This window comes from Equus quagga, chromosome 7, assembly GCF_021613505.1.
Source record: "Equus quagga isolate Etosha38 chromosome 7, UCLA_HA_Equagga_1.0, whole genome shotgun sequence".
Lineage (NCBI taxonomy): Eukaryota > Metazoa > Chordata > Mammalia > Perissodactyla > Equidae > Equus > Equus quagga.
Window position 1 is genome coordinate 39,973,798 of NC_060273.1, and position 24,312 is coordinate 39,998,109.

The window sequence follows — 24,312 nt, forward strand, 5'->3', positions numbered from 1 at the left end:
AACTGCTAAACAGGAAAAAAATATTTATGAACGTCTCAGCAACATAAGAGGCTGTAAGAAAAAGTGTACACAATTCTGTACTTGTTCCCTGTCATCTGGAACAAACCACCACCACAAATAAGGAAATCTAATAAACAAGATAAAAATGAAGAAACTTTATTTATAGCAGCTCATTTAGATGCTAAATTTAACTTACTAGTAAGCAGCCAGAAACCTAAATTAGAAAACTATGGCAGTTTATATTCTGATTCTCATTTCACTCTTCTCATTCACGCAAAAAACCGTATTAGGAGTTTCAAGGCAACACACACATTCACATAGCAGGCTTATCTCAATCTCTAGATGCCTTTATCAGCAAATCTGTGAAATGTGTTACTATAAACTATTTTTAAGTGACTTGAAAATTAATGTAATTTATTTTTAAAAGTACTTCTGCTCTAGTCTCTAACTCATAAACTTCAAGAGCCAAAATTTATTTAAAGAAAAATCTTAGGGCTACAAATACTTACTTGAAACATCAGTTATTAGGAGAGATAAGAAACATCTTTTAAAATATATAATTAATATCACTAGTAATGAGACAAAATTACATCATGTGCCTTTTGATATGACTCACTAAGAAGAATACAACATTAATTCTGTGCTATTTCTACCAAAAATTCATAGCCTGAAACTAATCATGAGGAAACAAATCCAAATTGAGGAGCATTATACAAAATAATTGGCTTGTATTCCTAAGAAACGTCAAAGTTTTTGAAAGACAAAGAAAAGCTAAGGGACTGTTCCAGATTAGAGGAGACTGAAGAGACATAAGTAAATACAATACATGATTCTACACAGGATTCTTTTAAAATGAAAATAAATTTTTTTTGGCTAAAAGGATGCTATTAGGACAAGTGGCCAAAGTAGAGAAAGAACTGTAGATGAGAGGGGCTGGCCCCGTGGCCGAGCGGTTAAGTTCGCGCGCTCCACTGCAGGCGGCCCAGTGTTTCGTTGGTTCGAATCCTGGGCGCGGACATGGCACTGCTCATCAAACCACGCTGAGGCAGCGTCCCACATGCCACAACTAGAAGAACCCACAACCAAGAATATACAACTATGTACCGGGGGGTTTTGGGGAGGAAAAAATTTTAAAAAATCTTTAAAAAAAAAAAAAAGAACTGTAGGTGAGATAATAGTACTCTTTTAATGTTAATTTCCTGACTTTAATAACTATACTACAGTTATGCTGGAAAATATCTTTGTCTTTAGGAAACACATATTCAAGTATTTTGTAAGAGGGCATCCTGCCTTACAGGCTACCCTCAAATGGCTCAGAAAAAAATAATTTGTGTTTGTAAAGAGAGAAAATAATAAAACAAATGTGGTATTGATAACATTTGAGGAAATCTACTTGAAGGGTACACGGAAATTCTTTATTTTGTCAACTTTTCTGTATGAAATTATTTCAAAATAAAATGTTTCTTAAATGTAGTAAGAACTATATTAAATCAGTCCAAATCACTTCAGGATTCCAAATATCTTAAAAAGCGTTATTTTTTTGTTACGCCTCTATCCACAAGCTTCCCTACTAGGATACACCAATCCAAAATAAGAGTTCAGACATTACAGATAGACTAACAAAACTCTAGAGCTGCGATGTATCACAAGAAGCAAATGAGCTCAGATGGCTGATTTCAGCTTAGATGACAGTTACGAATCACCCAACTGCCTTCTAAATCATTCTTCCAAGTCATTAAGGCCTACAAAAAATTATGTTACCCCTAAACTGTCAGTTGCTTTTTTCTCCTCAATGAATAGAACTTCTTAAAGAAATGAATTCAAAACAACAAAAAAAATGAATTCACTAGACATGCACCTGTTATACGTACGCTAAACAGCACAGGATACAAAATGAGTAAGATAGTTCTTATTCTCAAGTAATTTATTTTCTAGAGTTTACAAGACCACAAACACGCCCTCATCATCACACTAGACCGTCCTCAGATAACACTCCAAACTTCTATTATCTCTAAATAATCTTCCCATCTAAGCTCTCCCCATCAGTCCTTTACTAAAAGTATTACTCAGACCTTGCTTCCTCTCTCCAGGTCTCATCTCTCTCTGCAGTAGTTGTACTCAACAGCCTAGTAGAACATTTATTTCTATAAAAACCAAAGAGAAGACAAAGAGAAAAAAAAATTTTTTTCACTTATTGCCTTTGGGATAGGCGGATCAATGTGATCAACTCTAATCCTCAAGGCACTATTTAAAATTTCCTTTACATGAGGATATAATCCAAAGCCATGTTTTATGGTCTGCTTATCTGTGCCTTTATTATATTCTGACCTGGCTGAGATGCCAAAAGTTCTTTAAGAAAACCAATTTAAAAAAAAAAGAAAGAAAAAAGAAAACTAATTTTACGAAATGGAAAAATACAATTTTTATGCAAAACTCAGGAGACAAAAATCAGTGAAATGTCAAATAGTATTAGGGAATAAGCAACTATTCTTTAAGGTTGGGAAAATAAATAAAAAGATAAGTATACTCCCTTAATGTTGTAAACTGGTCCTTTACCTGAGTCTCAATTTCTCTAAGTAGAGTCACTGCCTTCTCACAGCAGTTTAGTCTAAACAAGCTTGCACTTCCCAGCCTCAATCTGAATCACAGCCAGATTTCAGTAATATTTTCAGCCCTCATCAGAAAATTTGAGAGTAGCTAATTTCTTCAGCAATCACAAGATATAAGTTCCTGGAATTCTAGATTCTGGCTCCTACAAAAAGTGTGGATAAGCTTTTTTGTTCTAATAAACTCCAAAGACCTTTTACCCATAAATAATACTCAGTCTTTTCTTTCATATTATTCATATACTTGAATCACTAAACTAAAACACAAAAAAGACAGATGTCATATTTAAAAACAGGAAAACATTTAAGGACTCATATGATCCAATGGTCTAAAAATCCATTCAGAGATGATTTTATACAGGATTCTCATAAAAGATAGTAATCTCATGTTATAACCACCAAAAGCCATATCACAGTTCCAAAATTCTACAGCAATGAAATAACGATGAATTACAATTTCTGCTCAGTAAATAAAAATATTTAAGAAAAAATTTAGGTCCACTAGAGTTCCATGGAAAATTCAGTTCTGATCTAGAAAAAGTCAACTAATTCCTAAATTTTCCTTTTCATGCAAATAATAAAAATCTAAAGAGCATAATGGAAGATAATGCTTGATCATGCTGCTCTAGAATAAGAAAACAAGCGAAACGCTGAACTATGGTTGGAAGTCTTTATCAATGTTGGGAGAGAGAAAATTATTTCTTAATATACTTTTGTCAGCAAAATCAAACTAAGATAACTAAGGTAATTCAGTTTTATGACTCAAGATGTCCTTTGTTTTACACAATTAAAAGGAAAGAGGGGCGGGGCTGGCCAGGTGGCACAGCAGTTAAGTGCACACATTCCACTTCAGCAGCCTAGAGTTCGCTGGTTCGGATCCCGGGTGCGGACAGGGCACAGCTTGGCAAGCCATGCTGTGGTAGGCGTCCCACATAAAAACCAGAGGAAGATGGGCACGGATGTTATTAGCTCAGGACCAGTCTTCCTCAGCAAAAAGAGCAGGATTGGCAGCAGATGTTAGCTCAGGGCTAATCTTCCTCAAAAAAAAAAAAAAGAAAAAGAAAAAGGAAGGGGGGAAAAAGAAATCCTGGAACTCAGACTTAGTTTCAATCAATCAGCAGCCCTCGCCCATTCTGACCCAGAGACCAAGAGAAAAACATCAGTATGCAAATAAGTAAATTTAGCAACAAAGGAAGCATAAATACTCTCAAAACCTACATAAAAAATCTTACTGGAGAAACACTGAGATGGAAAACACAATCAGAAATCCAAGGCCAGGGGCTGGCCCGGTGGCGCAGCAGTTAAGTTCGCACGTTCCACTTCTCAGCAGCCCGGGGTTCGCCCGTTTGGATCCCGGGTGCGGACATGGCACTGCTTGGCACGCCATGCTGTGGTAGGCATCCCATGTATAAAGTAGAGGAAGATGGGCACGATGTTAGCTCAGGGCCAGGCTTCCTCAGCCAAAAAGAGGAGGACTGGCTGTAGTTAGCTCAGGGCTAATCTTCCTCAAAAAAAAAAAAAAAGAAAGGAAAAGAAAAGAAATCCAGGGCTAATGCCTTGGCTTTTGTCATTCACTTTCTGCTGGTTCTAATTAGGCTAGCCTCAGTTTCCCCATCTGGAAAATAAGATACAACTTCACAAGAATGTTTTGAAGATCAAATGAGATGATTAAAGAAAAACACACATCTCAAAAGGGAAATGCTAGATTTTTTACTAACCTATGCTAAAAAGTAGTACTTATTCCAAGTCCTTTTGGTCATCTTATCTGATATACAAAATCAGTTTTCATTTTTGGAAATCAATTTACAAAATATTTTTTGTACTTATACCATACCTCATTCCAAGGAGGAACTGGGGCAAAAAAGCAAATGTATGTAGTTTGTTTTTTAATTATGCAACCAGAGTAAAAAATAAATTGAACTAGGGGAGATAATCAATGTGGCCTCTCCCCTACCAACCCCACATCACAACCTAGATGAAATAGATATATCTGAAAATTTTTTAATTCATTACCTAACATTAGAGTTCCAAATCTGCTATAAATCTAATACTATCAGAGTCATCTGAGAAAATAAATGCATCTAACAGTGTTCTACCCTGCTGTCCAAAAACTAATAGTGATCTTACCTTGTATGGATCAAGTAAAAAGTCACTGAACTTGCTAGGCAAGGAATATTTCTTCACCAATTCATCTTCTACCACCCAAGGTGCATTTTCACCAGTACCAGCCCGTAACGCATTATGCCGTATAAAGTACCGAAGTATCTCCTTATTTGGTGGGCGTTCTGTACGAATCAAGCTGTCTGCTGGCACATTACTGATGATCTAGGTTAACAAATATAAATAAGTCACCATGGGATAAAACGCAATTAACCAATGAGAACAAAGATTTATGTTCTCTCCAGAAAAAGTATAATGCAATCTATAAAATAAGGCTACAAACTAGATGGAAGAAAAAGTAGACTAATTTTCAGAGACAGAATGTTAAAGATATCGCTAGGCAATTTGTCAATACGTATCAAAGTCCTAAAAATGTGAATACCCCTTGAACCAGAAAGTCGTCTTATTAAGAATTTACAAGTAAATGGACAATCATCATCAAGTGTTTATAAAAGCAAAAAAACAAAGGAAGGGAAAACTACATAAAGGTACATCAATAAGGGATTCATTTTTTAAATTAAAATAAATTCATAAAATGAACACTAAGCAGACGTGGGAGAAAAATGTTTCTCAATCAGGACAAACTTATCAGAATCTAGGGTGCTAATAAAAGGCAGGTGCTTGGGCCTCATCCCAAACTTACTGAAACAGAACCCCTGGAGGTAGAGCATGGGAATCTACATTTTCAATAAACTCCCCTGGCGACTATCATACATGCTACACCCTGAGAATACTGTTTGCAAGAAAATTTAATAACATTACAGATGCTTACCATACATCTGAAATGTAAACAAAAAAAGCAAGTTACAAAAGAGTACATACATTATTCCTTCCTTTAAAAGTCACTTAAAAGCTAACCACCATTAACCACATCTATATTCACCCAATTGTCATCTCTGAGTACGGGGTTAGACATATCTTTTTTCTTATTTGTATTTTCTATCTTCCTATAAACTATATTTACTACCTGTGTACAAAGCAATTTACACTCATCAATAAGAATGCGAATTCCCACTAAGAATAAGAATTCCCATAATTAGGGAAGTAGTTGAGATTCCCCAGCAATAATGTTTTAACTAGCTACCTTGCTGAACGGGAGGTAAGAAACTTAGTGAAAAACTGTATTTAACATCCAATTTTCAAATATAAAGAAATCCTAAAAGTCCAGCCACATCTTCAGATCACTAACTATAAAACAAGTAAGTCAAAATGGAATAAGACTAGTCAACATTCTGAGGTGGGGGAAAAAACCACCACCCTGAAGAGGCAAAACATCTGAGTTATATAATCCTTCCCAACCTCATTTACTAAATTAGGAACTTTGATAGAATTATTAAATTTCTCAGGCCTTAGCTGTTTCTTCTATAAACCAGTTAAACATAAAGAAGTGCCGCTGCTTTCCACACCCAGCCTCCTATCCCGCTTCTTTCTAATTCTAAGATTTCACACATACAGGTATATGAGTACCTGGAAGTAGTACGCCCTACTTCATGGAAGCAAAGATGCTATTAATGAAAGACATTATTATATGCACCACTAAGAGAAAAATTTTTGCCAACTGATTTTAAGATATATTCTGATTCTGGATGTGTTAAAAAATATGAAAGATGAACATCTTAGAATCAATAAAACATAACACTAAGTTATTTCAAGGGTATTTACTATCTTAGATTATTACCTCCACAGATTCCTTGTAAAAGCACTGGTTAGAGTTGACTCAGTTTATGAGTTTAATTATATTACAAACTGCGCTATTTGTTTTTTTTTAAGATTTTATTTTTCCTTCTTCTCCCCAAAGCCCCCCGGTACATAGTTGTATATATTTTTAGTTGTGGATCCTTCTAGTTGTGGCATGCGGGCTGCCACCTCAGCATGGCGCAACGAGCGGTGCAAGGTCTGCGTCCAGGATTCGAACTTGCGAAACCCCCGGCCGCCGAAGCAGAGCACGTCAACTTAACCCACTCAGACATGGGGCTGGACCCACAAACTGCTCTACTTTTAACTGAGAAGAGGTATTTCCTCAGGAAGTCCATAACTACTGGGAACAGATTCTTATTTTTCAAAAAACTGAGTTTGAAGCTTAAATGCAAATTACTTACACTCTAATGATTCTTAATAAAAAGAAAAAAAGCATGCTATCTCCTAGGAAAGAAAATACAGTTTAACTTAAAGTCATAATTACTAAGACTCAGAATTTGTTGTAAAAACATTCATTTACATTTTTGTTTAGCACATTTTCTCTGAGAAAATTAGCCCCAGGATATTTTCTTAAACAACATCTACTACATGTAAGAGGTGTAATATAAAGTGCCAACTAACCTTATCCTCATTTTGTAGTTTCACATCATATTTGTGAGGCAGAAATTTTGGAGGAGCCCATTTTCTTTCTCCTTTTTTTAATGAAGTAGGGAGTTTCCGTGGAGATCTACGTGCTCTGTCATCTAGTCAAATCAATAGAAAATTAGTGAGAAAAAAAATAATTCTTTTTATTCTATCTATTCATTCATTAACACCAATCTTATTGAACATCTATCCTGCACCAGGCACTCAGTGATGGGGCACCAAGATGAATCATAAAGTTCTTACCTCAAACAGCTAAAGTCTATGGGAGGAGTGAACAATAATTATAATATAATGTGGTAAATACTAAAATAGAGGTTGGTACAGAAAAATAATATGAAAGCAGAGAGAAGCAACATCTAACTTAATCTGGAAGATAGGTAGGAAAGGCCTAGAAAGAATAACTTATTCAAGTCATTATACAATGTAATGAGGTATGGGTGAATATGATCTAGAGTATGGTAAAAAATAAAATAAAATAAAATAAAAATCAGACTAAAGAAGTAGGGGCCAAATTATAAACAACCTTGTATATGGTTTAAAGAGACTAGAATTTGTCTTATGGACAGTAGAGAAACAAAAGACTTTTGGTCTAACTGACTAGATGTACATTCCAGAAAGATCACTAGTGTGAAAAAGGGAAGAACACTTTCAGCAGTTAGAAAACAAATAAAATGGGAAGGTGAGACTGAAGATAAGGAAATCAGAAGAGGCAACACTAACATCTGAATTAATATAACTGGAACGGAGAAGAGTCAAGGTATTTAGAAGACAGTAACCAACTGGATGTGGAAATGTTACAGGTTTCCAAGTTTCCTGCCTTAGAGACCTAGTAGATGACTGTGTCATTAACTGAGTAAGAGAATGTTGAAAGAACAGGAGGGCTCTTGTTTACTTGCTTGGGGAGACAACACAAAGAGTGAGATGATCAATTTAGCTTTACATGTTAAATTTGAATTGCTTGGGACATACAAGTGAGAACTAGCTGAAAGTTAAGAAAGTAAACTCATCTCGGCTTGGGAATCATCAGCCTACACACAGATTAAGAGTTTAAACTACGGGCATGAATGAAATAGAACAGCACATGTGTACTAAAAAAAGGAGGCGGCAGAACAAAACTCTGAAAGAAAGCAAGGTCACCTGGTGAGAAAATATTTTGTATACGGTACTAGAATTTGTCTATCATATTTCTATGGAAATTCTAATCAAGTTTCCCCTGAAAACATTCAGAGGACATCATACCATTAATTCTTTAGCCTGCCAGCACTCTTTCCACATACTAACAATAACATTATGTCCCAGTAATTAAAACCTTAACTATGGCACCTAACACTCCAAAAAAACCAAAGCCTCAAACTAGGGGTTCCTGGTACACAATGCTTAAGGCATATAAGTAACAACTCTAACATATCACTGGCATTCCAATGATCTGATTTTAGAGGAAAAGAAGTGTCAAAAGACATCATCAGCCAATACCTAACTAAAACATTTATTGACCTCAAGTCTCGGGAATTACAAGTCATGCACATATAAAAAACTTCAGTATCAAAAAGAAGGAAGAGAGAAACTGAAAAACATAGACATTAGCATTCATAATACAGAGTGGGAAACAAAACCGAAGCATCAACAACTGGGGTGGGCTAGCTACAACAAAGTCTCTGAAGTTTCCTTGGGACCAGATAAGGACGTCCCTCTAAAAACCATCTGCACATCCAAAACATCTGGAGAAATACAAAACAGAATGAAGGACAGCATAACATTCCAATTCAAACTCTGTAACAGTTTAATAATTAAGTAAAAATATCTGATCCTCTAACAGTCATGAGAAGGGGGGTCAATATACACAAACCCTTTGAGCACTCACATTTTGAGACCGAAGGAATCTATGCTATTCCTTACTTACACAGACTTTTTTAAAAAAATGAAGGCCTCAGAAGCTGAATAAATTTCCCACTGGGGAATGTCTAAGTTCTTCAACTTTCAAAACATTATTGTTAGAGTCTCCAGGTCCCTAAAAATTACTTTTAGACATCACAAGTTTCAGAATTCTAGCAGTTCCCATATGAGAGGGACTTGAGTTAAAGAATATCAATAAAAGGAAATATCTTAAAACGACCACATGGGCGTGCATTGCCAAGAGAAACAGAGATTAGAATTTGGCCCTCCTACTCTGAAACCTCCCTCCACACATATATACATATTTCCAACTTAAAAAGAAAAATAAAGTAAACTTTCTTTGCCATCTTGAGTAGCTAGGTATGTACACAGAGATTTCTAAGTAACTAGAGGAAATGACTTCCCAGTGGTCTTAACTGTGTAGGGAGATCTAAGTCTTGATTCATTTTGTGGATATTTTAGTTGTTTTCTGCATCATAAATGAACAAAAGCATGTCTATCTACAAAACTCAATTACAAATTTAGTCGCTAGAGAACTCAAAAAGATTTGTGTATAATAAAATGAACAGAGTTGCATAACTCAATACGGAGAGCTAGCATCATACATACTAAGACTCTCTCTCCTTCCTTCATCCTCTTTCACAATTGCCTCCTTCTTCTGATGGTCCTGAGCGATTTGGCTAGAATTCTCTTTGTCACTTGAGGGAGAATCACAGGCACCATCAGATTTCTTCTCAGCGGCCTCTTCATCCACTTTCTCCAAAGGATGAATCTTCACAATCCTCACCTTGAGCATTTTTTCTTTCCCAACCTATAAAGAAGATAGTAGAGAGAATCAAAGATAATAGATAAGAACTAGAAACCTAAAGATGATGTTTAAAATACATTATCTGATAGACATTCCACTTTACCTAACAAAAACTCACTAAAGCCATAATGTAGACAAGTAGTGACCTATTTCCAACTTTATTTCTCAGACTTATGGGTTGACTCTCAAAAAGTAAAATGAGGGAGCAAGCCTAGTGGCGTAACAATTAAGTTCACGCGCTCCGCTCCGGCGACCTAGGGTTCACAGGTTCAGATCCTGGGCGTGGACCTAGCACCACTCATCAAGCCACACTGTGGTGGCATCCCACATAAAATAGAGGAAGATTGGCACAGATGTTAACTCAGCAACAATCTTGATCAAGCAAAAGGAGGAAGACTGGCAACAGACGTTAGCTCAAAATCAATGTTCTTCACAAAAAAATAATAATAAAATCACAATCTAGTTCATAATTCCTATACCAATGTACTAAGGCCAAACAGCAACCACTGCACAAACCTGAGATGTTCAAGAATTTCCATTTTTAAAAACATCAACCATACACATAAATATCTGTTGAAAAGACTACCTCTTCTTCACTCAATTACTTTTCCACTTCTATCAAAACTCAGCAGGGCCGGGCCCGTGGCCGAGTGGGTTAAGTCACGCGCTCTGCTCCGGTGGCCCCGGGTTTCACTGGTTCGGATCCTGGTCGTGAACATGGCACTGCCCGTCAGGCCATGCTGAGGCGGCATCCCACATGCCACAACTAGAAGGACCCACAACTAAAATATACAACTATGTACTAGGGGGATTTGGGGAGAAAAAGCAGAAAAACAAATCAGTAGTGTGTGTGTATATGTATGTACATACACATGTGAGTCTTTTTCTGGATGCTATTCTGTTCCACTGATCTGTTTATCTTTACAACAATTTCATACCATCTTAACACTTTAAAATAAGGCTCAAAATCAGAAAGTATTAGGCCTCTAACTCTGTTGTTCTTTTTCCTTTTTTTTGGTAAAGATTTTTTTATTTTTCCTCTTTTTTTCCTCCCAAAGCCCCCTGGTACAAAGTTGTGTATTTTTACTCGTGGGTCCTTCTAGTTGCGGCATGTGGGATCCCGCCTCAGCATGGCTTTACTAGAGGTGCCATGTCCATGCCCAGGATCCAAACCAGTGAAACCCTGGACTGCTGAAGCAGAGCACGCAAACTTAACCACTCGGCCATGGGGCCAGCCCCGTGTTGTTCTTTTTCTAAGTTGTTTTGGCTGGATTCTTTGCATTTCCAAATGAATTTTACAATCAGCTTGGCAATTCCTACCAAAAAGCTGCTGAGATTTTACTGCAATTGTATTGAATATATACATCAACTTGGGAAGAGATGACATCTTAATATTTTTTCTGACTCATGAACAAGGTACATTTCTCCATTATTTAAGGTCTTTAATTTCTCTCAGCAATGTTTTATAATTTTTAGTGTATAGGTCTTGCATCTTTTGTCAGATTTACTATAGAGTGTTTCATATATTTTGATGTTAATGTAAATAGTATTGATCTGTTGAAATTTGAATTACAAACTGTTTATTGCTAACATGTAGAAATACAAATTGGTTTTTGTATATTTATCTTGTATATCTCCACTACACTAAAGTCACTTAGTTCTACTAAGTATTATGGTAGAGTCCATGAAATTTTCTACATAGACAATCATGTTGTCTGCAAATAAAGAAAATTTTACTTCTTCCTTTCCAATTAGGATGCCTTTTCTTTTTCTTGACATACTACGCTGGCTAGAACCTCCAATACAATGCCAAATAGAGCGGGAGAGGAAACATTCAGTCTTCTACCATTAGGTATGATGTTAGCTGGAGGTTTTTCTGTAAATATCCTTTATCAGGTTGAAGTTTCTTTCTCTTCGCAGTTTCCAGAGAGTTTTCATTAGGAATTGATGTTGGATTTTGTCGAATGCTTTTTGTGTGTAAATTGAGATGCCTATATGGCTTTTCTTCTTATTTATCAATAAGGAGAATTACAAATTTAAAACAACCCTGCATTCCTAGGATAAACCCCACTTCATCACAATGTATTGTCCTTTTAATATAGTGTTGGATTTCATTTGCTAAAATTTTAATCCATGTTTACAAGGAAGTTTTGTGAAAAGACTTTTTTTCCTAGTCTGTAGTTTTTTCTTGTAACGTGCTTGTATGGTGTTAGTATCAGGGTAATGTCAACCTCATAAAATGAGTTGCAAGGAATTCTCTCCTCTTCTATTTTCTGGAAAAGTATTTATAGAATTGGTACTATTTCTTCCCAAAATGTTTGGTAGAATTCACCAGGGAAGACAACTGGGCCTGGAGTTTTCTTCGTGGGATGATTTTAAATACAAATTCAATCTCTTTAATAGATATAGGGCTATTAAGGTTTCTATTTTGTTTTGAGTGGGCTTTGGCAGTTTGTGTCTTTCAAGGAATTTGTCTATTTCATTAAGCTGTCAAGTTTACTGGTATAAAGGTATTCATAATATTCCCTTATTATCCCGCCAATATCTGTAGACTCCGTAATGATATCACCTCTCTAATTCTTCATATTGGTTAATCTGTGTCTTCTGTTTTTTTCCTGAGTTTGCCGAGAGGCTTATAAATTTTATTGATCTTTTCAAATTACCAGCTTTTGGTTTCACTGATTTTCTCTACGGTTTTCCCATTTTCTATTTTATTGATTTCCGCTCTGATCTTAGTAATTCCTTTCTTCTTCTGTTTCCTTTAGATTTAATTTGTTCTCCTTTTTCTTATTTCTTAAGGTAGAAGACAAGATCAATGATTTAAGATCTTTCTAGTGGTGCTACACATTTCTAGAGTGCTACACATTTCTCTTAAGCACTACTGTAAGCAGCATCTCACAAACTCTTAATTATATTGTGTTCTCATTTTCATTCAATTCAAAATATTTTCTAATTTCCCTTTTGATTTCTTCTTTATGAGTAAGTTAAAGGTATGTTGCTTAATTTCCAATCATGTGCAGTTTCCAGATACGTTATTGATTTCTAATTTAATTCCATTTTGGTCAGAGTATATACTTTCTATGACTTAAACTCTGTTAATTTATTGACTTTTTTTATGACCAGAGTATGGTCTCCCTCGGTAAATTATGCACTTGAAAGGAATGTGTATTCTGCAGTTATTACATGGAATGTTTTGGGTTTTTTTTTTTTGAGGAAGATTAGCCCTGAGCTAACATCTACTGCCAATCCTCCTCTTTTTGCTGAGGAAGACCGGCCCTGGGCTAACATCCGTGCCCATCTTCCTCTACTTTATATGTGGGACACCTACCACTGCATGGCTTTTGCCAAGCGGTGCCACGTCCACACCCAGGATCCGAACCGGCGAACCCCGGACCGCCGAGAAGCAGAATGTGCGAACTTAACCGCTGTACCACAGGGCTGGCCCAGGAACGTTTTATAAATAACAATTAGGTCAAGCTGGTTGATGATGTCATTCAAGTTTTCTATATTCTTGCTGACTTTCTGTCCACTTTTTCTCTCAGGGAGAAGGGTGGGGTGTTGAAATTTCCAACTATAATTGTGATTTGACTATTTCTTCTTGTAGTTCTGTCCATTTTTGTTCCATATATTTTGAAGCTCTCATTAGTAAATGCATAAACATTAAGAAGTGCTATGTCCTCTTAATAAACTGACCCCTTTGTCATTATGAAATGCTTTTTTATCCATGGTAATATTCTTTGCCCTGAAATCTACTTTGATACTTATATAGTCACTCCAAAATGATTTCCTTCAACTAATGTTAGGACGGTATCTCTTTCTCCATCCTTTTACTATTATCCTATTTGTGTCTTTCTTACAGGCAGCAGTTTTGCTTTTTTATCCAATCTGACAATCCCTACCTTTTAACTAAAATGTTTAGATCATTTATATTAAATGTAATTATAGATAACAGTTAGGTGTATTTGCTTTCTATTCAGCTTCATCAAAACTAAAATCTTCTGTACTTCAAAAGACATTGTTAAGAGAAGGAAAACACATGCTTTATACTGGAAGAAAAAGCAAAAGCGTATTTTGAATAAGGGATTTGTATCCAGAATATATAAAGAACTCTCAAAACTGAAAAACATGAAAACAAGCCAATTTAAAAAGGATGAAGGGGTTGGCCTGGTGGCGCAGCAGTTAAGTTCCCATGTTCCGCTTCAGCGGCCCAGGGATCACCAGTTCGGATCCCGGGTACAGACATGGCACCGCTTGTCAAGCCATGCTGTGGTAGGCATCCCACATATAAAGTAGAGGAAGATGGGCACAGATGTCAGCTCAGGGCCAGTCTTTCTCAGCAAACAGAGGAGAATTGGCAGCAGTTAGCTCAGGGCTAATCTTCCTCAAAACAAACAAACAAAAACGACGAAGATTAAAACAGACACTGCAAAGAAAATATGAATAAAAGGATAGCAAGAAGCACACAAAAAGATGCTCAACATTATTAGTTATTAAAAAGAGTAAATACTCAAGAATAAAATCCTTAGTCAAAGAGTATGTGCATATCAACTGTATTCAGTAAAGCCAAAGTTTTTACCAAAATAGTTAGCAGTGAATGAGCAGTAGTACATTCTTGTCAAAACTTAGTGTTATTTTGACTTTTTCATATTTACTAATCTGACATGTACAAAATGATCTCACTATGGTTTTGATTTGATTTTCAGGATTACTAATGAATTTAAACATCTTTTTACATGTTTATGGGCATATCTCCCGAATCTCTTTCTCCCTTCCTCAAACCTTTCATCTTCCACCTTGCAAAGGTGTGCAGAGTATTTTCCTTTTGCTCCAAATCTATCTCCATTCTTCTCTGCCTTGCTCTGTGCTTAAATAGGCTGACCTCTATGGACTACATCAAAGGGCTCCCTTCCGGCCCAGTGGTGTAGTAGCCAAGTTCACATGCTCCACTTTGGTGGCCTGGGGTTCACATGTTCAAATCCTGGGCACAGACCTAGCACCACTCATCAAGCCATGCAGAGGCAGCATCCCACATAGAAGAACTAGAAGGACGTACAACTAGGATACACAACTATGTACTGGGAGAAAAAAAAAAAGGAAGACTAGCAACAGACGTCAGCTCAGGGCCAATCTTCCTCACCAAAGGGCTCGCTCCCCTGTCCTCTAGATTTGAGCGAGTTTAGCCCATAGGAAGTATCAGCAAAAGATGAGACAGTGGAAGAAAAGTGACACTGGGGTATTTATTCCCCTATCTCCCAGCAGGTTGGTTATATGTTACTACCACGTATTCTTCTACAACTACACTACTCTCTTCTAGCTCCAATATCTACACCTTCCCCTTGTTCCCTTGGGGTCTAGAAGTAGTCAAGTCTCTCCACTGTTGACAGCCAGAGAGTACTTAACCCTTCCTTGTTAGTTTTCCTTGACCTAGATCAGATGTTGTCTGTTATCTAGAGTCCCTTTATTAAACTCAATTCAATTACACCATTTGAATATGCCATCTGTTTCCTGCCAGGACGCTGAGTGATATAAAGTGTGTGATTAAAACCCACTGGTGATCCCACAGACATCACAAATACAAAAAGAAGTTGCTAGCAGATACAGGGAGTCAAAGTAAATTAAGAAAATAAGACAGACTTTGGAACCAGACAAAGGACAAAAGTTTGAATCCTTGTCCCATCACTTACTGGCTATTGTTGGGCTACATAAGCCATATCCCTCCCTCTTTTGTCTTGCCAGCTTGTTTTTTTTTTTTTAGTGAGGAATATTGGCCCTGAGCTAACACCTGTGCCAATCTTCCTCTATTTTGCATGCGGGATGCTGCCACAGTATGGCTTGATAAACAGTGTGTAGGTCCGCATACAGGATCCGAACCCACAAACCCCAGGCCATGGAAGCAGAGCATGCAAACTTAACCACTACGCCAGCGCCAGCTTGCCTCTTTTGAGGCTTAAAAAAACGAAAGGCAGTATTCACTTTCTCAGCCTCCTTACTGCTAAGGGTGGTTATATAAGCCATGGTCTTGCCAATAACATGTAAAAGACAAAGGAGGGTGGGGGAGAATATGCTCCTGGTAAAGAGTTTCTTACTATGCTTAGATAAGCATTTCCTCACTCTGAATACAATTCACAACCAAGAGGCAACAAAGCTAAGGACCAGACCGAACACGCTGAGAAGAGCAGAGCAGAAAGGCAGAAAGACACAGAATCTGGAGTGGGATCCAAGATGGCGCCGTGAGTAGTCCTCTTTGTTTCTCCCCCTTCGAGTCTACAACTATTTGGACACTTATCGCTTGACAAAGGATATCCAGACAGCATCTCAGGACGTCTGAGATACCCACGCGACTATACATCGGAAGGCGGACAGACTTTCCTCCGGGAGGATGTGGAAATAGGTGAAAACTCTCCGACCCCGATGAGCAGCCTAGACCCGCAAGCGGCTTTCTTCCAACGGACGCCCCCAGAGGATCTACACACATCTAGGGCAGGAGCGAGCACACAACAGAGGAGCGACGGTGGAAACAGGTGACCAGAACCCTACCTAAACCCCCCGCAATTACTCCTAAACGCAGAGGGAAACTTTGGAGTTGCACACCTGAGCCCGCGGGGAGAGTCTCTCCCTGCCATTGGCGGGGAGACCCCGCCTGGTGTTCGAGACCCCGCCTGGTGTTCGCGGCGCCCGGAGGGTCCTAGAGAGAGTCGCTGGGGGTACGGAGGGCTCCCAGCTGCCGTTGCCCGCCCTGAGGGAGTAGGGATTGCCGGAGATCTCTGAGAGGACCGGGGCTGGGGGAAGTTTCAAAGGCCGGCTTTGCGACCCGGAGGGGAAGCGCCGGAGTTCCGCCCGGGCAGCAGACAAAAACTCTCTATCTGCCATTAGCAGAGGGGCCACGCCGAGCATTCACGGCTCCGAGCATTCACGGCTCCGGGAGAGGCCCGGGGAGAATCCCAGAGGGCGGGGCGACCCCCAGCTGCCGCTGCCCGCCCCGTGGGACTAGGGATTGCCGGAGATCTCGGAGAGGACCGGGGCTGGGGGAAGTTTCAAAGGCCGGCTTTACGACCCAGAGGGGAAGCGCCGGAGTTCCGCCCGGGCAGTAGACAAAATCTCTCTATCTGCCATTAGCAGAGGGGACACGCACAGCATTCACGGCTCCGGGAGAGGCCCGGAGAGAATCCCAGAGGGCAGGGCGACCCCCAGCTGCCATTGCCCGCCCTGAGGGAGTAGGGATTGCCGGAGATCTCGGAGAGGACTGGGGCTGGGGGGAGTTCCAGAGACCCAGCTTCGTAGCCTAGGGGGAAACCCTACAGGCTCACAGCAGCCTTAGGGAAAGCCTCTGCACAGCACCAGTAAGAGGCACCCAGCCGCCAGCCATAAGGCTGGAAGACCCCAGGGCAAAAGCAGCATAGCTAGGTGAACTAACCACAGACTGTAGAAGATGCCAATAGCTCTCCTGCGACCCATAGAGGACAAGTGAGATTTTGTGGGTGCCGTCAGCAACGGAGAGACAAATATAAGTGATCCCACCCCTGGCCGCCGGAAAAGCCCATAACACCGTTGCAGACCCCAAGGAGAGAGCACATCTAGGTGGGCTGCAACAGTAGGCACCAGCAGCCTGAAGCCCCCCTGTGACGGCCCCCACGGCAGAGGAGGGAATCCAAAGGGCTACTGTGGCTACGAGGAGGGGCCCAGGCCCAGTTAGCAACTGCAGACAGAGGTCCTGGTTGGTGCAGTATAAACAGCTGCTCCCCTACCGCAGCAGCTGAAACAAGTGAAAGGAGCAACTAAACTCTATCTCCATACGGAGGCACAAATCAACAACATCAAGCAATATGAAAAAATACATTAAATCTCCAGAACAGAAAGAAAGTAACAAATACACAGAAAACAATCCCAAAGAAAATGAGATATATAACCTAAATGATGATGACTTCAAAACAGCCATCATTAAAATTCTCAATGAGTTAAGAGAGAATTCTGACCGACAACTCAACAAGTTCAGAAGCTATGTCACAAAAGAGTTTGATACGATAAAGAAGAACCAAACAGAAATAATGGAAATGAAGAACACAATAGAGGAGATTAAGAAAAATCTAGATGCTCTGAGCAGTAGGGCTGATAATATGGAGGAAAGAATTAGCAATTTGGAAGATGGCAATATAGAATTGCTGCAGGCAGAGGAGGAGAGAGAAGCAAGACTAAAAAGAAATGAAGAAACTCTCCGAGAATTATCAGACACAATTAGGAGATGCAACGTAAGGATTATAGGTATACCAGAGGGAGAAGAGAAGGAGAAAGGGGCAGAAAGCCTATTCAAAGAAATAATGGCTGAGAACTTCCCAAATCTGGTGAGGGAGATGGATCTTCAGGTGACAGAAGCCAATAGATCTCCAAACTTTATCAATGCAAGAAGACCAACTCCACGGCATATAGTAGTGAAGCTAGCAAAAGTCAACGACAAGGAGAAAATATTAAGGACAGCCAGGCAAAAGAAACTAACCTACAAAGGAACCCCCATCAGGCTATCAGCAGATTTCTCAGCAGAAACTTTACAGGCTAGAAGAGAGTGGAATGATATATTCAAAAATCTGAAGGACAAAAATCTACAGCCGAGAATTCTCTACCCAGCGAAAATATCCTTCAAATACGATGGAGAAATAAAAACTTTCCCAGATAAACAAAAATTAAGGGAGTTCATTGCCACAAAACCTCCTCTTCAGGAAATCCTCAGGAAAACCCTCATTCCTGAAAAATCCAAAAAAGGAAAGGGGCTACAAAACCAAGAGCAGAGGAGATAAGTAGAAGGACAACAACAGAGAGTAGCAGCTCTACATCAGAACAGATTAAACCATGGGACGAGAAACAAAGGAAACTGAAGAAAACCGGAAAACAAGACACAAAATGGTGGTGGTAGGCCCCCACATCTCAATAATCACTCTAAATGTAAATGGATTGAACTCCCCAATCAAAAGACACAGAGTGGCAGGATGGATCAAAGAACAAGATCCAACAACATGCTGCCTCCAGGAAACACACCTCAGCCCCAAAGACAAACACAGACTCAGAGTGAAGGGATGGAGAACAATACTCCAAGCTAATAATGAACAAAAGAAAGCAGATGTCGCTATACTAATATCAGACAAGGTAGATTTCAAAGCAAAACAGATAAAGAAAGATAAATAGGGACAGTATATAATGATAAAAGGGACTCTCCACCAAGAAGACATAACACGTATAAATATATATGCACCCAACACAGGAGCACCAAAATTTGTAAAGCAACTCTTAACAGAACTAAAAGAAGACATCAACAACAATACAATAATAGTAGGGGACCTCAACACACCATTAACACCAATGGACAGAACATCCAGACAGAAAATCAACAAGGAAATAATAGAATTAAATGAAAAATTAGACAAGATGGACTTAATAGATATATATAGAACACTTCATCCAAAAACAGCAGGTTACACATTCTTCTCAAGTGCACATGGAACATTCTCAAGGATTGACCATATTTTGGGAACCAAAGCAAACATCAATAAATACAAGAGAGTTGAAATAATATCAAGCATCTTTTCTGATCATAATGCTATTAAACTAGAAATCAACTACAAGAAAAAAGCAGAGAAAGGTGCAAAAATGTGGAGACTAAACAACACGCTTCTCAGCAAACAATGGATCATTGAAGAAATTAAAGAAGAAATCAAATTTTATCTGGAGACTAATGAAAATGAGAACACGACATACCAAATCATTTGGGATGCAGCAAAAGCAGTCCTAAGAGGGAAATTCATCGCAATACAGGCTCACCTCACTAAACAAGAAAAAGCTCACATAAGCAACCTCAAACGACGCCTAACAGAACTAGAAAAAGAAGAACAAACAAAGCCCAGAGTCAGTAGGAGGGAAATAATAAAAATAAGAGCAGAAATAAACGATATTGAAACAAAAAAGACAATAGAAAGGATCAACGAAACAAAGAGTTGGTTCTTCGAAAGAATTAACAAAATCGACAAACCCCTAGCCAGACTCACCAAGAAAAGAAGAGAGAAATCGCAAATTAATAAAATTAGGAATGACAGGGGAGAAATCACAACAGATACCAATGAAATACAAGAGATCATAAGAGAATACTATGAAAAACTATATGCCAACAAATTGAACAACCTGGAAGAAATGGACAAATTCCTAGACTCCTACAATCTCCCCAAACTGAATCAGGAAGAAATGGAGAATCTGAATAGGCCAATCACAAGTAAGGAAATAGAAACGGTAATCAAAAACCTCCCCAAAAATAAGAGTCCAGGACCAGACGGCTTCTCTGGAGAATTCTACCAAACATTCAAAGAAGACTTAATACCTATTCTCCTCAAACTGTTCCAGAAAATTGAGAAAGATGGAGAACTCCCTAACACATTCTATGAAGCCAACATCACTCTGATCCCCAAACCTGACAAGGACAACACAAAGAAGGAGAACTACAGGCCAATATCACTGATGAACATAGATGCAAAAATCCTCAACAAAATTTTGGCAAACCAATTACAGCAATACATCAAAAAGATTATACACCATGATCAAGTGGGATTTATACCAGGGACACAGGGATGGTTCAACATCCGCAAGTCAATCAACGTGATACACTACATCAACAAAATGAAAAACAAAAACCACATGATCATCTCAATAGATGCAGAGAAAGCATTCGACAAGATCCAACACCCATTTATGATAAAAACCCTCAGTAAAATGGGTATAGAAGGAAAGTACCTCAACATAATAAAGGCCATATATGATAGACCCACAGCCAACATCATACTCAATGGACAAAAACTGAAAGCCATCCAACTGAGGACAGGAACAAGACAAGGGTGCCCACTTTCTCCACTCCTATTCAACATAGTACTGGAGGTGCTGGCCAGAGCAATTCGGCAGGAAAAAGAAATAAAAGGAATTCAAATAGGTAACGAAGAAGTAAAACTCTCGTTGTTTGCAGACGACATGATCTTATATATAGAAAAGCCCAAAGAATCCACAGAAAAACTATTAGAAATAATCAACAACTACAGCAAAGTAGCAGGGTATAAAATTAACGTGCATAAATCAGTAGCATTTCTATACATTAACAATGAACTAACAGAAAAAGAACTCAAGAACTCAATCCCATTCACAATCGCAACGAAAAGAATAAATACCTTGGGATAAACTTAACCAAGGAAGTGAAGGATCTATACAATGAAAACTACAAGACTTTCTTGAAAGAAATTGACGATGACATAAAGAGATGGAAAGACATTCCTTGCACATGGATTGGAAGAATAAACATAGTTAAAATGTCCATACTACCTAAAGCAATATACAGATTCAATGCTATCCCAATCAGAATCCCAAGAACATTCTTCACAGAAATTGAACAAAGAATCCTAAAATTCATATGGGGCAACAAAAGACCGCGAATTGCTAAAGCAATCCTGAGCAAGAAAAACAAAGCCGGCGGAATCACAATCCCCGATTTCAAAACATACTACAAAGCTACGGTGATCAAAACAGCATGGTACTGGTACAAAAACAGGTCCACAGATCAATGGAACAGAATTGAAAGCCCAGAGATAAAACCACACATCTATGGACAGCTAATCTTCGATAAAGGAGCAGAGGGCCTACAATGGAGAAAAGAAAGTCTCTTCAACAAATGGTGCTGGGAAAACTGGACAGCCACATGCAAAAGATTGAAAATTGACCAGTCTTTTTCACCACACACCAAAATAAACTCAAAATGGATCAATGACCTAAAGATTAGGCCTGAGACAATAAGTCTTTTGGAAGAAAATATAGGCAGTACACTCTTTGACATCAGTTTCAAAAGAATCTTTTCGGACGCTGTAACTCCTCACTTGAGGGAAACAATAGAAAGAATAAACAAATGGGACTTCATCAGACTAAAGAGCTTCTTCAAGGCAAGGGAAAACAGGATTGAAACAAAAAAACAGCTCACTAATTGGGAAAAAATATTTACAAGCCACTTATCCGACAAAGGGTTAATCTCCATAATATACAAAGAACTCACACTGCTTAACAACAAAAAAACAAACAACCCGATCAAAAAATGGGCAGAGGACATGAACAGACATTTCTCAAAAGAAGATATAAATATGGCCAATAGACACATGAAAAGATGTTCATCATCGCTAATCATCAGGGAAATGCAAATCAAAACTACACTAAGATACCACCTTACACCCGTTAGATTGGCAAAAACATCCAAAACCAAGAGTGACAAATGTTGGAGAGGTTGTGGAGAAAAAGGAACCCTCATACACTGTTGGTGGGAATGCAAACTGGTACAGCCACTATGGAAAACAGTATGGAGACTTCTCAAAAAGTTAAAAATAGAAATACCCTATGACCCAGCCATCCCATTACTGGGTATCTATCCTAAGAACCTGATATCAGAAATCTCAAGAGTCCGTTGCACCCCTATGTTCATCGCAGCATTATTTACAATAGCCAAGACGTGGAACCAGCCTACATGCCCAGAAACTGATGATTGGATAAAGAAGATGTGGTATATATACACAATGGAATACTACTCAGCCATAAAAAAAGACATAATTGGCCCATTCACAACAACGTGGATGGACCTCGAGGGTATCATGTTAAGCGAAATAAGCCAGTCAGAGAAAGACGAACTCTATATGACTCCACTCATAGGTGGAAATTAGTAGATTGATAAGGAGATCTGATCGGTGGTTACCAGGGAAAAGGGGGAGTGGGGGGAGGGCACAGAGGGGGAAGTGGTGTACCCACAACATGACTAATAAAAATGTACAACTGAAATCTCACAAGGTTGTAATCTATCATAACATTAATAAAAAAAAAAAAAAAGCAGCCAAGTCAGAAAAAAAAAAAAGCCAAGTCAGTAAGAGACTGAGACTACTAAATATTAACACTAATTATAGATAAGTTACTAGTAAAAATAAATTGGGTTTACAGACTTCATACAATTGACTCGATATTAAGTAAATGAATCAAAGTTTTTTAATATCTAAAATTTTTCAAATATCTAACATATAATTAAAATTGATCTACATATTTTAAGCACATTTAGATTATCAGGTGTTTTGATTCAACAAATACGGATAGACAGACAAAAAATATACTAAAATAAGGGTTATGAGAAGCCAATTTTCATTTTTTGAATGAAAAAAAGAAAAAAAAAAAGAAAGACACAGAGTCTAGGTCCTTGACAGTATTATTCGGCCTCTATACCAAACTTGGAATTACTTGCCCCTAAGACTTATTATGTGAGATAATCAAATGTCTTAACTGCTTAAGTTGATGCTACTCCAAGTGTTGTCTCCAGAGTGTTAGCATCACCACCCCAGGAACTCATTAGAACTGCAAACTAATTTCAGGCCCTACCCTAGACTTTCTGAACCAAAGTCTCAGGGTATGGGGCCCAACAACGTGTATCACAAGCCCTCTAAATGATTTTATTTAAGCTAAAGTTTGAGAAGTACTTGCCACTGTTAGTCAGCTATTTCATTATACACAGCTGAAATCACTCAGAACTAACACATTATATCAACCTGAACAAGCTATCTAAATATCTTACTGTTTACTACCTCAACTTTCCTGTGCAGATTCTGCAAGACATTATGTAAAGCGACTAGCCCAATATCCAGCACACACAGATATTTAACAAATATTAGCACCCTTCCTCCTGAATCTTACTTTAAGCTTTCAAAGGATTACATACGGACTGCTTTAATGTTAGCTATCACTTTAGTAACAGTTATCCTTGAGTTACCTGGGCTAGAAAATTAAAAAACAAATTTAAGTAGAAAAAGAAAAAAGTCAACTCGCTCACTATTACTGTGAAACTTTTGCTTGTTGGTACCATAGATTTGGATTAAATAAATCTGAAAGTCTTTTAAACAAAGTATGAAAAAAATTACCAAACAAAAAAAAGCCAAGATAGCAGAGAGTTATCAAAAAGGGACAAAACAGGGAAAACAAGGGTGCAATGGTACACAGTGTAACAAATATCATCATATTAAACATTTCCAATAATGAATATGGTTCAAAAGTTTGGTCCTCATAATATTTGATATTAAGTAAAGCCATCTTCATACACAACACAATTTTACACACACAGAAACACATTCTGTCATATATGTTGGAAGCTCCAATCCTGACATATAGTTAGTGAGTCAAATAACATTAATAAAAAAGGCGTTTACCTCAAAGTCACACTCTTCTCCCACAGCATATTTGGTCATGATCTCCAACCAAGCAGTATCTACTAACTTTTCTAAGGAAGCTGTGTTATGGTGAACCATTTCCAGAACAAGTTTCTCATACCAGGCAGGGAACTCCTCCTTCAAACTAAACAAATATGTTATTAGTTATCAAGAAAATGCAGAAAAACCTATCCAGAGATTTACCCCAAGTCAATTTAAACATTTCTCTAGCAAATGTACGCAAGGCACTGGGGAATAAAAA

General features: G+C 38.3%; 1 protein-coding gene across 1 annotated transcript in view; it reads right to left on the minus strand.

Moving 5' to 3' along the window:
* The window catches only part of BAZ1B (bromodomain adjacent to zinc finger domain 1B), a 79,458-nt gene that overhangs the window by 43,303 nt on the left and 11,843 nt on the right, over positions 1–24,312 (minus strand). Inside the window, 4 exon segments of the mRNA XM_046666484.1 lie at positions 4,734–4,931; positions 7,086–7,207; positions 9,612–9,813; positions 24,051–24,195. Of these exon segments, the coding sequence (XP_046522440.1) occupies positions 4,734–4,931; positions 7,086–7,207; positions 9,612–9,813; positions 24,051–24,195 (667 nt within the window).